Source organism: Protopterus annectens, chromosome 6.part1 (assembly GCF_019279795.1).
Source record: "Protopterus annectens isolate FY-2018-M chromosome 6.part1, PAN1.0, whole genome shotgun sequence".
NCBI lineage: Eukaryota > Metazoa > Chordata > Ceratodontiformes > Protopteridae > Protopterus > Protopterus annectens.
Window position 1 is genome coordinate 32,782,946 of NC_056738.1, and position 14,568 is coordinate 32,797,513.

The window sequence follows — 14,568 nt, forward strand, 5'->3', positions numbered from 1 at the left end:
TGGAGCTCATGTCGGCGGAGGGCAAGAGTTCTCCACATGGATGGCAACTCTAAAGGCAGTAGCCAACACGTCCATGCACCTCCTTTCCCATGCTACGGAGGGAGCTGCCAGGGCAGCCGGGCCCGGCGTTGCCATGAGGCGTCACACCTGCCTCTGCCGGTGTCAATTCTCAGAACCCTTCAAGATGTCCTTTGCTAATGCCCCCTATGATGGTTCTTTCCAGTTTGGGAAGTTTGTACGTGAAACACTGGTCCAGAACGAGGAGAGGAAGACACCATCTGCCATCACGATCCATTACGATCCATTTCACCGCCCCTCAAACATCCTTCTCTATGAATCAGTGAGGGGCAAAGAAGATGTGGTTTCAGAAATCTTCAGTTCTCCTGGGACACTCAGGACTCATCTTCCCCCAGAGGCAGAGGGGGTTATAATAGACACCGACCCAGAGGCAGAGGGGGTCCGAGAACCATTTTCGGACAGGCCCGCACAGCAGCCCTGAGGGGCTGCCCATCTGCTCATCTCTGGAGGCAGTCAGGGATCAACTCTCGCTACACCCAACGGAATGGGAGTCCATAACAGACCGCTGGGTGTTCCAAATCATATCCAGAGATCATTGCATCCCATTCGTAGAGCCCACTTTCCCACCAAAACACCTCCCAGACTTTCCACCCACGCAAAGGGAGGTATCAGCACTGAAAATAGACAAGCTGCCAAGAAAACGAGTCATTCAAACTGTCCCCTAGACCAATAAGGACTGGGCATTTATCCCAGGTTCTTTTTAGTGCCAAAGACGACGGGGGACCGAAGACCCATTCTGGATCTTTCCAACTTGAACCTATCTGTAGCCAAGGAAACATTCCAGATGGTCACACTTCAGTCCATCCTGCCATACCTGCAGGAAAAGGACTGGATGTGCTCGATCGACCTCCAGGACATGTACTATCATACCAAAATTAACAGGCGCGCCCGCAGGTTTCTGCACTTCCGGCTGGGGGCCAATCATCTGTTCAGGGCCCTCCCCTTTGGTCTCACCACAACCACCACGGTGTTTACCAAAGTGAAGGCAGTAGTAGCGGCTCACCTGAGGCTTCAGGGAATTCAGGTCTTTCCTTACCTGGACGACTGGCTCCTTGCTGACCCCACCAAGTATCTGCTGTACCAAGCCAGGGACTATTTCCTGGTATTAGTGAACAGTCTGGGCATTACTATAAACCTCAGCAAATCATCATAGACTCCAGTCCAGACCTTACACTTTATAGGAGCTTGGTTGGACACCATACAAATGGGAGGGTTTACCTCACCCTGGAAAGAGTGCACCATTTCATGTTTCTTACATTCTCCAGACTCATCTTCCCTCAGCGGACACCGTTCTGTGGGCTATGGGTTCCCACGGCAGCCACAATCAATCTACTACCCTTTGCACGACTTCGTATACGAGTTCTCCAGTAGACCCTAGCAATTCAATGGTCTCTACTAGATCTGCCTTTGCCCCATCCAGTTCGGATTTCCCGGGCTTGCAGAGGATCTCTTCCCTGGTGCATTCTCTCCCCAGACCTTGTCAAGGGATGTCCCTTTGTTCTTTCCTTTCCCACAGTGACCACGGAAGCTTCCCAGCTGGGGGGGGGGGGGTTGCTTGGGAAGAACTGTCTAAGGCAAGTGGCCCCCTTCCGAGACCGATCTGCATATCAACGTCCTGGAGAGGAGGGCAGTTCTTCTAGCACTGAAGGCTCTTCATGCCTATCTTCCTCTAGGGACAATTGCTACTCATTCAGACAGCGTGTCAGTAGTCTGGTATATCAACAAACAGGGCAGAACCAGATCTTATCCCCTTTGCTGTGAAGGCATGAGTGTGGGAATGGGCGATTTCCACTGGCCGCTTTCTGGTGGCAACACACATTCTGGGAAGGTCCAATATTCTGGCAGACAGGCTCAACAGGACTATTCTGATGCCTTACGAGTGGTCTCTGAATCCTTCAATAGCAGCACAGATCTTCCTCAAGTGGGGTCGGCCTTACTGCGATCTCTTCGCAGCTCCTTCCAATGCGAAATGCAGTGAGTTCTTTGTTCTGAACCCCTCTCAGAGGGAAGACCCCAGAGATGGACTGGTTCATGCTTGGCCTCCTGGGTCTTCTTTATGCTTACCCTTTGTTACCTCTCATTCCCAAGTTTCTTCAGAAAGCTCGCAGATTGGGGAGCACGGTAATCCTCATTGCCCCATTCTAGCCTCACAAAGTCTGGTTCCCCTCCCTTTGGTCTCACCTGGCAGTTCCACCATGGATCTCGGATCCGGTTCCGGATCTCATTTCACATCCCTCAGGGATTCCTCACCCAGACCTGGACAGTCTGAAACTCACTGCTTGGCTACTCCAGTTCCATTAATTATCAGAAGTTCCAGTTTATCCTCTCCGGTTAAAACCATTTTGGTGGCGGCTCAAGTGTTCTACCAGAAAAATATATCGGAGCAAGTGGAAACAGTTGTCTATATGGACCTCTCAATGGGACCTAGATCCGTTTACGGCACAGATTTCAGCTGTTCTGGAATTTCTAGCGGGTATCTTTCACCAAGGTGTTAGTTTTTCAAGTCCAACTGGCTGCCATCTCTTGCATGTGGGGGAAAACATGGCTTTGCTGGTTTCTTCCAGATTTTACAAGACCTTCCTTAAAGGCACCTTTCTTTTAAAGATCCTACACCTCTATGGGACCTCACCTTTGAACTTTAAGCTCTAGTCTCCCCTCCCTTTGAGCCCGAGGCATCAGTAAATTTACAATATCTATCTTGGAAAACTGCCTTTTTGGAGGCTATCACTTCTGCTAGGAAGGTATCGGAACTTCAAGCATTGTCCATTAAAGTTCCTTACATGGTTTTTCATAAGGACAGGGTTTCCCTGCACATGAATCCTTCCTTTCTTCCCAAGGTGGCTTCAGAAACCAATATCAAACTATCAATCTTCCTGTTTTCTTTCCAAATTTCCAAAACAGAGGTGAATACAAGTTATACTTGCTGGATGTACAGAACAAAATCTTTTTCGCACATCTGATCAGTTTGTCTCCTATTCAAAACCATTTCTGGGCAAGCCAATTTCTAAAGTGACCATTGCTCCCTGGATTTCTCAATGCATCATTCGAGCATATTCTGACAGAGTCCTTTCCCCTCCAGGTCAGGTGAAAGCCCACTCCACTTGGTCCATGGCCGCCTCAGCGGCTTTTTGGTCTAGGGTGTCACTGGATGACATTTGTTCTGCAGCTACTTGGTCTTCATCTCATACCTTCATATCTCTTTACAAACTGGACACTGTATCGAGGAGTAGGGTATCTTCTGGCTCTGCGGTGCTCCGGAATATCCTTACATGAGGGTCACCCAGATGTTGGTAGCTGGGGACTCTGTCCCACAGGTTGAAGATCAAATGAAGTAAACTACTTCAGATAAAGAAGTTATGTACTCACCATAATGTTCCATCTGAGTAGTTGTACTTAATTTGTCTTCAACCATCCCCCCACTTCCCCCTCACCTTGTTACTATTGTTCTAACCTTGTATACGGGAGAGGAGCACTATAGTGGCTCTCCTGGTTATGTTTGGCTTAGATTTGTGAGCCATTAGTGGTAAGGTCTGATTGGGTCGGGCGTATGTTTTCTTGAGCAGTAAACTCAATTTGAGAGGAGGGAGACAGGGGAGCATTATGGGTAAGGGGAGGAGCTTAGAGCTCGGATTAGATGCTAGTGATGCAGCCATCTCAGGTCCGATTCGGATCAGAATACCCACAGGTTGAAGACAAATGAAGTACAACTACTCAAATGGAACGTTACGGTGATTACATAACTTCTTTTTCATGAAGTTCCCTTTGACTCTCTTTCAAGTAAGGGATGAAGCTATATCTACTCCCCTGAAAACATTCTACTGAGACGGTGGCTATTTGGTGGAGACTATTTCAGTTTAAACGTGAGGGCTTCCTTTTCTCATTCCAAACCACCATCAAATTTTGAAATCTCTATTTCCTGTGGCTGGTCTACTTCCTGTGGTTGGAAGTGCATTCCTTTTTCTACTGCAAAACACAACATCACACTCTAAGAGGGAGGAGGGTAAGCATATGTAAATGCACACAAAAATGCAAACTTCCATACAGGCAACAACACCGAACAGGGTGAGAAGCTGTCCAAATAAAAAATACAGAAAAAGAGGGTGTACCAAGCACTCACTGCTAAAGACCTCAAAACAATACACATTTCAGGTATCATTTGATCTACACAGAGACTGTCAATGGTATGTCTGCAGTTAAGACCAATTCTCTCTTGCACTACAATTTGGCCTTTTTTTTCAATAGGATGCTCCTCTGCTCAAGGCAGACGCATCCTGGGGATACAGCATAGGTTCGACAGGTGTCACTAGGCTGCAGGCCCAAGAGCCATTGTTAAGCCTAGCCAAGCTTACACCAAATTTACCAAAATATATTGAAGTGTTAATACCAAGGAACTTTAGTTATTACATAGGCTTATACCGATCAAGTGGTCACAGGCTGCCCCTGCCCATTAGGAACACAGGTGACAAACCAGGGGTTCATTTGCTATTTCCTATCCTCGGGTCCAAGTTACTTTTAAACAGGATTATAGACGAGCTTTCCTTCACATGGATGGGAAGTCTGCTTCAGAGAAGGGGTAATCTGAGACAGATAACCGTCCCTACATGTCTTTATGCCCTTAGAAAGAGTATTTTTTATGCTGTTTTATACATGTGCAGCAAACTGATCAAGTGTGGGATGAGGGGATGCCTGCAGGTTAGGCACAGACTGCAACAAACCAAGTACAGGGATAGGGCTTTGAGACGGTCTGTACAGGACTTGTTTATTCCCTGAATTATTTGTGTGAGGCACCTCTGTGGTCTCCCAAGCTACTGCAAGTATTTGGTCAGGGACATGCTGAAGGCTGCATTGTGGAACATCAACCTCCTTGGACTTGAATGACATTGTCTTTACTTATAAGTTGTGCAACACAGAATGATACTTCTCACCACAGTAGAGAAGTGGTGGTCAAAGATCAGGATACTGTCAGCATGCAATCCCAGATCCTTGACCACTGAGTCTACTTTTAGGGGTGTATTATCAATGTGCTTATATCCAGAGGTGGCTGTCTTTCCAAAGGGTACTATGACACATTTATATGCATTGAGTTTTAGTCCACGACTCTGGCACCAATTGTTAGTGTCACATGATGATGTCATGCCACCTCAGGCATGAAAGACTGGATCCTGAACCTCTGTTTGCCTCCAAACCACTGAGCAAGTACACATCTTGAAATCTAGTAGCAAAAAAAAAAAAAAAAAACAAAACAAAAAAAATTGGTCGCCTACATTATTAAAATGGGGTGGGGGGCAAGCAAGGGTTCTCCAACTACAGAACATGTAGCACCTCTGTGATAAGAACAGTTTTCCTCTTCTTTCAGCTTTTCCTGGTTAGGGGTCGCCACAGCAGATCACCTGTCTGCTCATGATTGGCAGTGGAGTTTCCCAACCTTCCACAGAAGGCGCACACACGCACGCACACCTAGGGCCAATTTAGAGTGTCCAATCCACCTACAGCATGTCTTTGGAATGTGGGAGGAAACCGGAGCACCTGCAAGAAACTCTCACAACCACAGGAAGGACATGCAGACTACGCACAGAAGGCACCTCAGCCGAGGATCAAATCGGAGAACCTCTTGCTGTGAGGCGGCAACGTTAACCACTGCACCAACATGGCCGTCTGTACTTAAAAAAAAAAAAAAAAAAAAAAAAGCTTAACAAAAACATTGCAATTCACTTTCTAGATCTGTTAGGTATGAACCCAAGATAAAATTTAAAATAAATCACGAAGACAGTTCCCTTCAACAGAGCAAGACCAACAATCCTAGCTTGGTCAGATGAAAACCAATAAAAATACTGCTGATAAACCTACATGATCATGGTTGAGACAGTACTGCTTGGTAACGGTGCGAGTCAAAGACAATGTACACGTGATGCAGATATGCCACTGAAAACATACTGGAAGCAAGTATGCCTCTACTCCAGTGGTCTCTGAACACAGCACATTCAGTGGGCAGTGAGCCACCTGATGGCAAAAGGCAATACAGCCGGTAATCTAGATGGAGGTTTGTCTGAAAACTGCCAGCCCTTGCCTTTCAACTCTAAAGAAAAAAGTTGTAAACATTCTTACTAAACTTAAAGGAAAACTCCACCTCAGAACTAAAAAAAAAATATTTATTCCACTCTCTCTCTGTTTTGAGTTATTTTAAGATTTCAAAATTAATGACTGCTTCTTATTGACTTCCAATGTTTTCGGCAAAATGGCTGTCAATGGGGCTTGATATATTAACATGATCTTATTTTTCTTCAAGTCTCTTTCCCATAATCCATTTCAAGTCTGCTTTATACGAGTCATGCTAGACATAAGTAGTGGTGTATTCCCAATTCCACTAACATACAATGGGATTAGTGTCAATCACGGTCATCTTATATACTGTCTGTACCAGGGCTGTTGCTTTTATTTCTTGAATTGCCCTCATTTGTCTCTCTCAGGGCTTGTTTTACAGTATACTAAGGAAGTGTACAGCTGCAACCAAAACAGTTGCTAAACATACCTCTCAACCTTTTAGAGCAAAAAATCTGGACAAAGCCAGAAAAATAGGGACACTTTTTAAATAGAGCTCTTATAAGCTTAGAAAGTTTATGGAATAACAGGTTTTGCATTAGCATGAATTTTCTGAAGGGTATGAAGCCTGAAACTCAAATGTCTGTCATTATTTTCTGACTGTAGTTCTCAGTGATTTGCAAGTGATTGGCACAGGAAAATAATTTTCTTGGGTGGCAAAAGTCAGGGTATCTTTTTGGCTGGGCTTGTATGAGGCCCCAGGGCCGATAGCCTAGTACCTACCAATGAACGGACCAAAAATAGGAGGTAAAAATCTGGACAGTTGAGGGGTATGTTACTAAACTGCAGGCCTTTGCTCAAAAGTATATTTCTAGTCCAAGATGAATTAACAGCCCCTCCCTCCTACACTATGGGGAAATGTGCTGATACTTTACAAGAAAAAATATTTTCTGACTTTTCTATAAACGTCAGACATTTTTGAAACTATTCAAGTCATTTTAAAATATAAAGTAGTATAAACAACAAACATTTAAACTTTAAAGCTTGGTGGGAGATTAGCATAAAGGTTAAAGTGTTTACCTTACAGACACAAGCTGCAGGGTTTGATTCTCACACGAGGTAAACTGGCTAGGCTTAAAATAGCCTGAAAGGGCAGTTAGCCTAGTACTAACCTATGAAGCATTTTAATATTGTTATGCTGCTTATGTAAATTTGTCAAGCGGTGACAACTGCCACTGAACCTGACTAATCTAATTGCTGTGTTTTGCTATGAAAGGCATAGCTACATTGGAATCAGCTGTGAATCACTTTAAGTTCTCTTCCTTTCTACAATGAAGACAATGGAAAACAGTTTCTCACCTCTGTGTCTTGTTTACAGCAGCCTGAGCTCCTGACTACAAATCTGTCTGTCTGTGGTACGCCATACAGGTGTAGACAAACTCCTCTGCAACTTACGTCAGAAGTTGAGCTTAAAAAAGTGGGTGGTCTTCACCTTCCTTTGATACCAAAGTGAGGAAATGAAAGTTTTATAAAGTACAAGCAGGTTTCAGGTACCTACAATGTACTGGACTCCTACAGTAGGAAGAAAAGCAACCTAATTAAACTGCAGGCAAAGGTGGAGTTTTCCTTTAAGCACCCACTTCATGTACACTGAGCTGCTGTCAAGATCCATTTCTACTTTTCCTGATGGCTATACAGATGAAGATAGCAAATCCATCTACTTATTTCAAAGCATCTATGCATTCTATGTACAAAATGTTGACAACTAAAAAAAAATGAAGAGCCTTACCTCAATGTACGTTTCCTGCTGAACAGGCAGAGAAAAGATCTTGCGTGGATTTTCATACAGACGCTTAACTATGTCTTCAACAGTTAAACGACCCTCACTGACAGCAGTCAGCAGCAATGGTAGCATGGTTTCCAGGCCAGGATAGCCTGGTGGTGGCCTCTCTCCAGTCTTCTCTTCTACCGTATGAGGTGCTGGGGAAATACAAAAATTAATTAAAAAACAAATTAAAAGTTGGGACCACAAGATAAAGAAAGGAAATCTGCAAAGTATACAATTTTACTAACTGCAAAAGCAAAAAAAAAAAAAAAAAAAAAAACTTTTTTAAAGCATTTTTGTCTTGTGTAGGTTATGTCAAGTCTGAAACATCTTCTACATAGCAGCATCGAAGCTAAACATAAAAGCACACCAACTTCATAAGTAGCCTTGTCCCTGCAAAGAAACTCCTTCAGAGTGAAGTACCACAATCATTAACACATTAAAATATTCTAACCACAAATCATGTGACTGATCACATGATCAACACCTCACCCTCTTCTGTTTTAAGTACACTCTAAATGTTCTTTATTATTCAGCCCGGGGCAATGGCAAACATCCAATCTTAATTGCCAAGAATATTCTTTCAAATCCAGCTCTTTCCCACCATAAAATCTAATACAACAGTTTTTAATTTAATCAACTGAAAAAAAAAAATTGTTGTATTACTACATGCATTGATATGCTTCGAGAGCATCGCCAAAATAACAGATTTCAAGTGTATGCATGTCTTCTTAGATTCGGTGATACAATTCCCTGTATAGCTATACCAATATGAAAAGCTTCATATTGTGTGCAGTCCAGCAAGCAATGTAAATAAACCTTGACCTGCAATGAATTTGCAATAACTGCAATCAAAATATTTATATGGCCCACAGTGTTTGGAAGTTACAAAAGCTGACAGACTATTTAGTCTGGTCTGAAAAATATCTGAAGTTAATGTCTCTTTCTGACAAAGATAAGAGCTTTTCCTATCTTTATATCTGGGAAGCCAAGGAGTTTTCTAGTTGCATTCAATTGCCTTCTTAATGCTCTTACTATCCACAGAAGATTTTATCAGCACCACCACGCTGAAATGGTCATTAGGACTGCCCCTTGTTCCTCAACAACTTCTGGTCTGCAAGCATTATATTTGACGCTCCCAAGTCTCTCAACTTCCCCTCAGTACACCCCTCAACTAAACCTACTGAATATCCTCTAACAAAATTTGTTTGCCAAGGCTATACGTTTCTTCTTCAAAACACATTTTTCATCAGTTAGATGACTATGACCTCAGAAACTGCACTTTGACAATTTCTTTTAATGGTTTTTGAGCGCATACAACTAACTCAGGTATGCATTGTTCTGCACATCCATTTTATAGATGTGATCAGTAAGGGACGCTTGAGCTTTGTAAACTAATGTTTGTCTTTCAGCTTTTTCCCGGTAAGGGGTCGCCACAGAGGAACTCCGGTCCGCTAATGATTGGCAGTAGATTTTTATGAAACGCCGAGGTGCCAGCTCGACGCCCAACCTTCAAAGAAGGCACGCCCATTTACGCAGACATGTCTTTCGAATGCTACCCAACCGCGGGGAGGACATGCAGACTCCACACAGAAGGCTCTCCCAAGCCACGCCGAGAATCGAACAGGAGAACCTCTTACTGAGAGGTAACAATGCTACCGCCGTACCACTGCGACATTATACAAGTTTAACAAAAAAAAAAAAGGATGCAGTTGAAAGTAAAATATAACTGTTCCCACTATTTAAATCAATAGAAAGTTAAAGTTCTCTTTTCTAGATACAGATATATAAAAGTATCAACAAAAACACCTAAAAAAAGCAATATATTTTATATGTTCTGTTTTAGAAACAATCTTGCAACCATGAAATTAAAATATTTGTATAACTGGAGGGTCATTATCCATTCCTTAGAATGTTTTTAAAAATGGTAAATTACTGTAACCTGCAGAAAATACAGTTGTGTAAAATCTTACCATAACAGAAGTCCTTCTCTTCATTGTTGCAGTATTCTTAACATAAGGGATCTCCTGCCAAGGACAGCCCAATATCCGGCCAGTATAACAAAGCTTTTACTTTCTACTGGCACCATACCTCACCCGTATGCTCGCCAAACAAAGAAGGACTTAAACGTGACATATACGCCCACATACTTCAGAACTTAAAAGCTCTACCTGGAAAAGATGCCCCTAGGGATCAGGAGGAAAGAATAGTGTAAAATCTTACCATAACCATAGATGTCCCTCCCTCTCTTCAATGTTGCAGTATTTCTGCTGTGGGATTTCCTGCCTCAGGCGACCCTTATGTCGCCTCCTATACAAAAGGTTCAGCTTGGCTGTTGCAGCTGCGTGGGACGTGACACATGGGCCATAAACCAGTGGCCTTAAATGTGACATCTGCATGCACAGACCTCAGAACTTGAAAGCCCAGCAGGAGGAGATGCCAGTGATGACAGGCATACGGCCATGGAGCCCTCATGTGGTTTTCATAGGACTGAGCAAGGAGAAGGGGGTTTTGGTGGGTGGGAAGGAATACTGTAACATGGAAGAGAAAGACATCTATGGTTATGGCAAGATTTTACACAACTAGTCTATGTCCTTCTATTCCTATGTTGCAGTATTCTTGTTGTGGGAGAGTACCACAGCTTAGTTGAAAGGAAGGGTGGAGGATGAAGAGGCTGATTCTACAAAGCCCTGTAGGATTGCCCTGGCAAACCCTGCCCATGCTCTGGAGGCATTGTCTAACTTGCAGTGTCTGGTGAAAGTGTGAATGGTGGACAATGTCACCGCTTCCATAATGGAAGCGGTGTCCAGGCCTTTGAGAAAGGCTTTGGAGGCTTCTGTTGCCCTGCTGGAATGAGCTTTTACCCCCAATGGGTGCTTTTTGCCAAAGTGTAAGTAACGGAGGTAAATGGTTTTCCTGATCCAACAGGCAATGGTTTGTTTGGAGACTGCCTTGCCCAGGGCCCTGGGGTGGAAGGAAATAAAGAGTTGATTGGATTTTCTAATGGATTTTGTTTTGTCCAGGTAAAATCTTAACTGTCTGTGTACATCCAGGGAGTAAAGTATCCTCTACCCTGCATTGGTGGAAAAGGGGTAGAAAGTGGGTAGATTAATAGACTGGTTTATTTATTTATTTATTTGCAGTTGGTTTACCAGGATAGTCCATTGGGCCAAAGTGAACCCGTTTTCAATGGAGTCCTGGGGAGAAAAGCTCCATAAAAATCAAGGTTACAATATGATGTAGATTATAAGCTTACATGAGTTATAAAATAGAGCAGACCAAAGACTATTAACATTACTATATGTCATAGACTGAAAATATACAACAGGAATTAGACCTAGGGAGAAAAGCTCCATAAACAAATCAAGGTTACTATATGATGTAGATTATAGGCTTACATGTGTTATAAACTAGAGGGACCATAAACTATTAACATTACTATATGTCATAGATTGAAAGTATACTACAGAAATTTAGACAAGGACAAATACTACAAACGGTCTAGATTAGTGATGAATGAACAGATAATACAGAATATTATGGGAATAATTAGTAGACATATACAGGATCGATAATACATGTGGTAAACTTGCAGATAGAGGTGTGGGTAAGAATTACATACATTTAGAAATTAATTTACAAGAATATATGAAAAGGAAGAATGCTATTGAAGGGAAGAGAATATGAAAATTTGCAGAGTAAGTTATGTAGGGTGGCAGCAGGAGCATTCCCATTGGGTTACTAGATGTGAGTGGAGAGTTTTTTTGAAGATAGAGTAGCTAGGGGTAGTACGAATGGATGGTGGTAGGGAGTTCCAGAGTTGTGCTAGACTAAAGGATAGGAGGTGTTTGCCTGGGGGACGAGCTGGTTTGTACACTTCTAGAAGATTTTGGTTGTTAGACCTTAGCACTGTCAGGTAGGTGCATTTTAAATGCAGAGGAAAGGGAGGGACAGAGTGAGGGGTTGACAATGAGCTTATGTGCTAGAGTGAGCTGGGTATAGATAAGCTGATTGGGTAGCTCTAGCCATTTTAGTTTGTGGAGAGAGGAACAGTGGTGAGTGGAAGACTTATGGCTAGTGGCGAACTTGGCGATTTTGTTGTAGCAACAAGACAGTTGAGTTTTCAGAGAGGATTGTAGATTAGTCAGGAGTGGGGCACCATAGAGGAGGGAGGAAATGAGAAAAGATGTAGAGAGGGTGAGGTTAGTGGTGGGTGTAAGATAATGATTTTGTCGATAAAGCATGCCTAGTTTTTTATGTTTTTTTTATATTTAGTTGTATGTGGGAGTTAAATTTAAGCTGATTGTCAATTTGGATGCCAAGTAGCTTGGTCTCTGATACCAGTTCCAGGGTTGTGTTGTTATGACTAGTAACACAAAATGTGTTTTTGTTGAAAGGGGTGACTCTAGAGGGAGTAAATACCATTAATTTGGTTTTAGAAGCATTGAGTGCTAAGTAATTTTTTTCTATCCATTGTTCAGTGGAAGAAAAAGCATCTTGAGTTAGCTTTAGAAGTGTGGGGATAGAAGTGGCTGAGCAAATAATGGTAGAGTCGTCTCCATATTGGATGATATTAGAGAAAGGGATAGAGTTGCGGAAGTCATTAATAAATATATTAAAGAGGAGGGGACCCAATATGGAACCTTGAGGAACTCCAGTTGAGGTATTAAGGAATGAGGAGGTTGCCTTTTTCCATTTTACTGCTTGATATCTGTTGGATAAGTAGCTAGAGAACCAGTTCAGAGAGGACGGAGATAGGTTAAGCTTAGAGAGTTTAGACAGAAGAAGGTTGTGGGAGATGGTGTCGAAGGCCTTAGTGAGATCCAGAAAAAGGGAAGAAACAGTATGACCCGAGTCTCGGGCTTTGTTTACAGTTTCCAGGAAGGAGAGGAGGGCTGTCATAGTACTGTGGCCTGGTCTGAAACCATGTTATGTGGGAGTTAGTAGGTGGTTATCAATGAGATATGGTAGGAGTTGTAATTGGATACACTTTTCAAGGAGTTTAGAGATGGGAGACAGGATAGCGATGGGCCGGAAATTAGTCACATTGTTGTTGTTGCCTCCTTTATGCAGGGGTATGATAAAGGCCTTTTTCCAAATTAGGGGTACTATGCTTTCTTGGATGGAGCGGTTTATTAAAATACTAATGGGGTGGGCAATTGCTTCTGCAGCTATGCTCAGGAATTGTGGAGGAATATTATCAGGAGCATTTGAACCAGGCTTCAGTTTTAGAAGGAGTTTTTTTATGGTAGATGTGGGTATGGGTTTTAAAGAGAAAGGTGGGGAGTGGGAGGAGGGGGTATCTAGGGGTAGGGGTGATGAGGAGGGAGGGAGAGTGGAGTAAGAGGAGGAGGGTGTAGAGTTGGAGGATGGGAGAAGGGGTGCACTAGTGGTTGATGGTGGAGGGTAAGTAGACAAGGGTGGGGGTAAATGGGAAAGAGTAGTAGTGTTAGAGAAGGAAGAGGTTAATTTGGATACAGAGTCAATAAAAAAACAGTTAAATCGAGTAGCCAGGTCTGTATCGGAAGCATTTGGGTCTGGGGTGGGGGTGTCTGGTTTACTGGGATGTAGGAGAGTGGAGATGCCTTTCCAGAATTTCTGAGGGTTTGTTTTATTGTTGTTTTGGAGTAAGGAGAAAGTAATTTTGTTGATCAGTGATGATGAGCTTTTTTACTTTATTTTGAAGTGTTTTATATTCATTATGGATGAGGGGGGTCCTATTTTTTTGGTATTGAGTCCAGAGTTTGTCTCTGTGTCGCATTGTAGCAAGTGTATTTTTGGTAAGCCAAGGGGCAGTTTTGGTCTTTATTCTTTTTGTTCTTAGGGGAGTGTGGTGGTCTAGGAGGTGTTAAGAAGGTTGTGCTGAAATGGGCAACTGCATTATCTACAGGAAGTGTTTTTAGGCTGTTCCAATTTATTGCTTTTAGAGAGTTAGAAAAAGCTGTTGGGTCAAAGTTTTTGTGGTTACATGTGGTAATAAAGTTATGAGTACGATGAAGGGGTAAGGGTAGTCGGTGTATAAAGGTGGGTAAGTGGTCACTAAGAGGATCGGGGCGAGTACCGCTGTCAGAGTAATAATGAGGGTGAGAGACTAAGATCCAGTCTAGGGTAATGCCACTGGAGAGGTTTTTTGAGGGACGGGTTACAGAGTTGATGAGCTGAGAGAAGTTGTAGAGGTTAATGTTAAGTGGGTTAGAGGGAGACCGAATGGAGGCCCAATTGATATTCATGTCTCCTAGGATTATTGTTTCATTACTGATGTCGGTGGAGAGCCAGGAGAGAATGTCTTCAAGTGTAGAAATATTGTCACTTGGGGGAATGTAGAGGGAGGCTATACATATATGCTTGTGTTTGTTTATTTGGAGTAATGTTAGTAGTAATTCAGCATTTTTAAGTGGGGAGTGGGTTTATTATAGGGAGTAACTGATAGTGAGGATAAGTATAGGAGAGCTACACCACCCCCTTTTTTATGAGATCTGTCTTTTCTAATGATAGAATAGTTGGGTGGGATAATTTCAGAGTCTTTTATGTGAGGTTTTAACCATGTTTCTGAGATGGATAGGATGTCAGGTTTATTGTGTGTGAGCCAGGCATGCAGGTTTGGGATTTTGTTGACTATGCTTTGG

General features: G+C 42.8%; 1 protein-coding gene across 1 annotated transcript in view; it reads right to left on the reverse strand.

Moving 5' to 3' along the window:
• CAD (carbamoyl-phosphate synthetase 2, aspartate transcarbamylase, and dihydroorotase) overlaps positions 1 to 14,568 on the reverse strand; it is a gene marked incomplete in the record, with an annotated part of 2,299,829 nt that overhangs the window by 501,708 nt on the left and 1,783,553 nt on the right. The window contains 1 exon segment of the mRNA XM_044075466.1: positions 7,907 to 8,097. Coding sequence (XP_043931401.1) covers positions 7,907 to 8,097 — 191 coding nt within the window.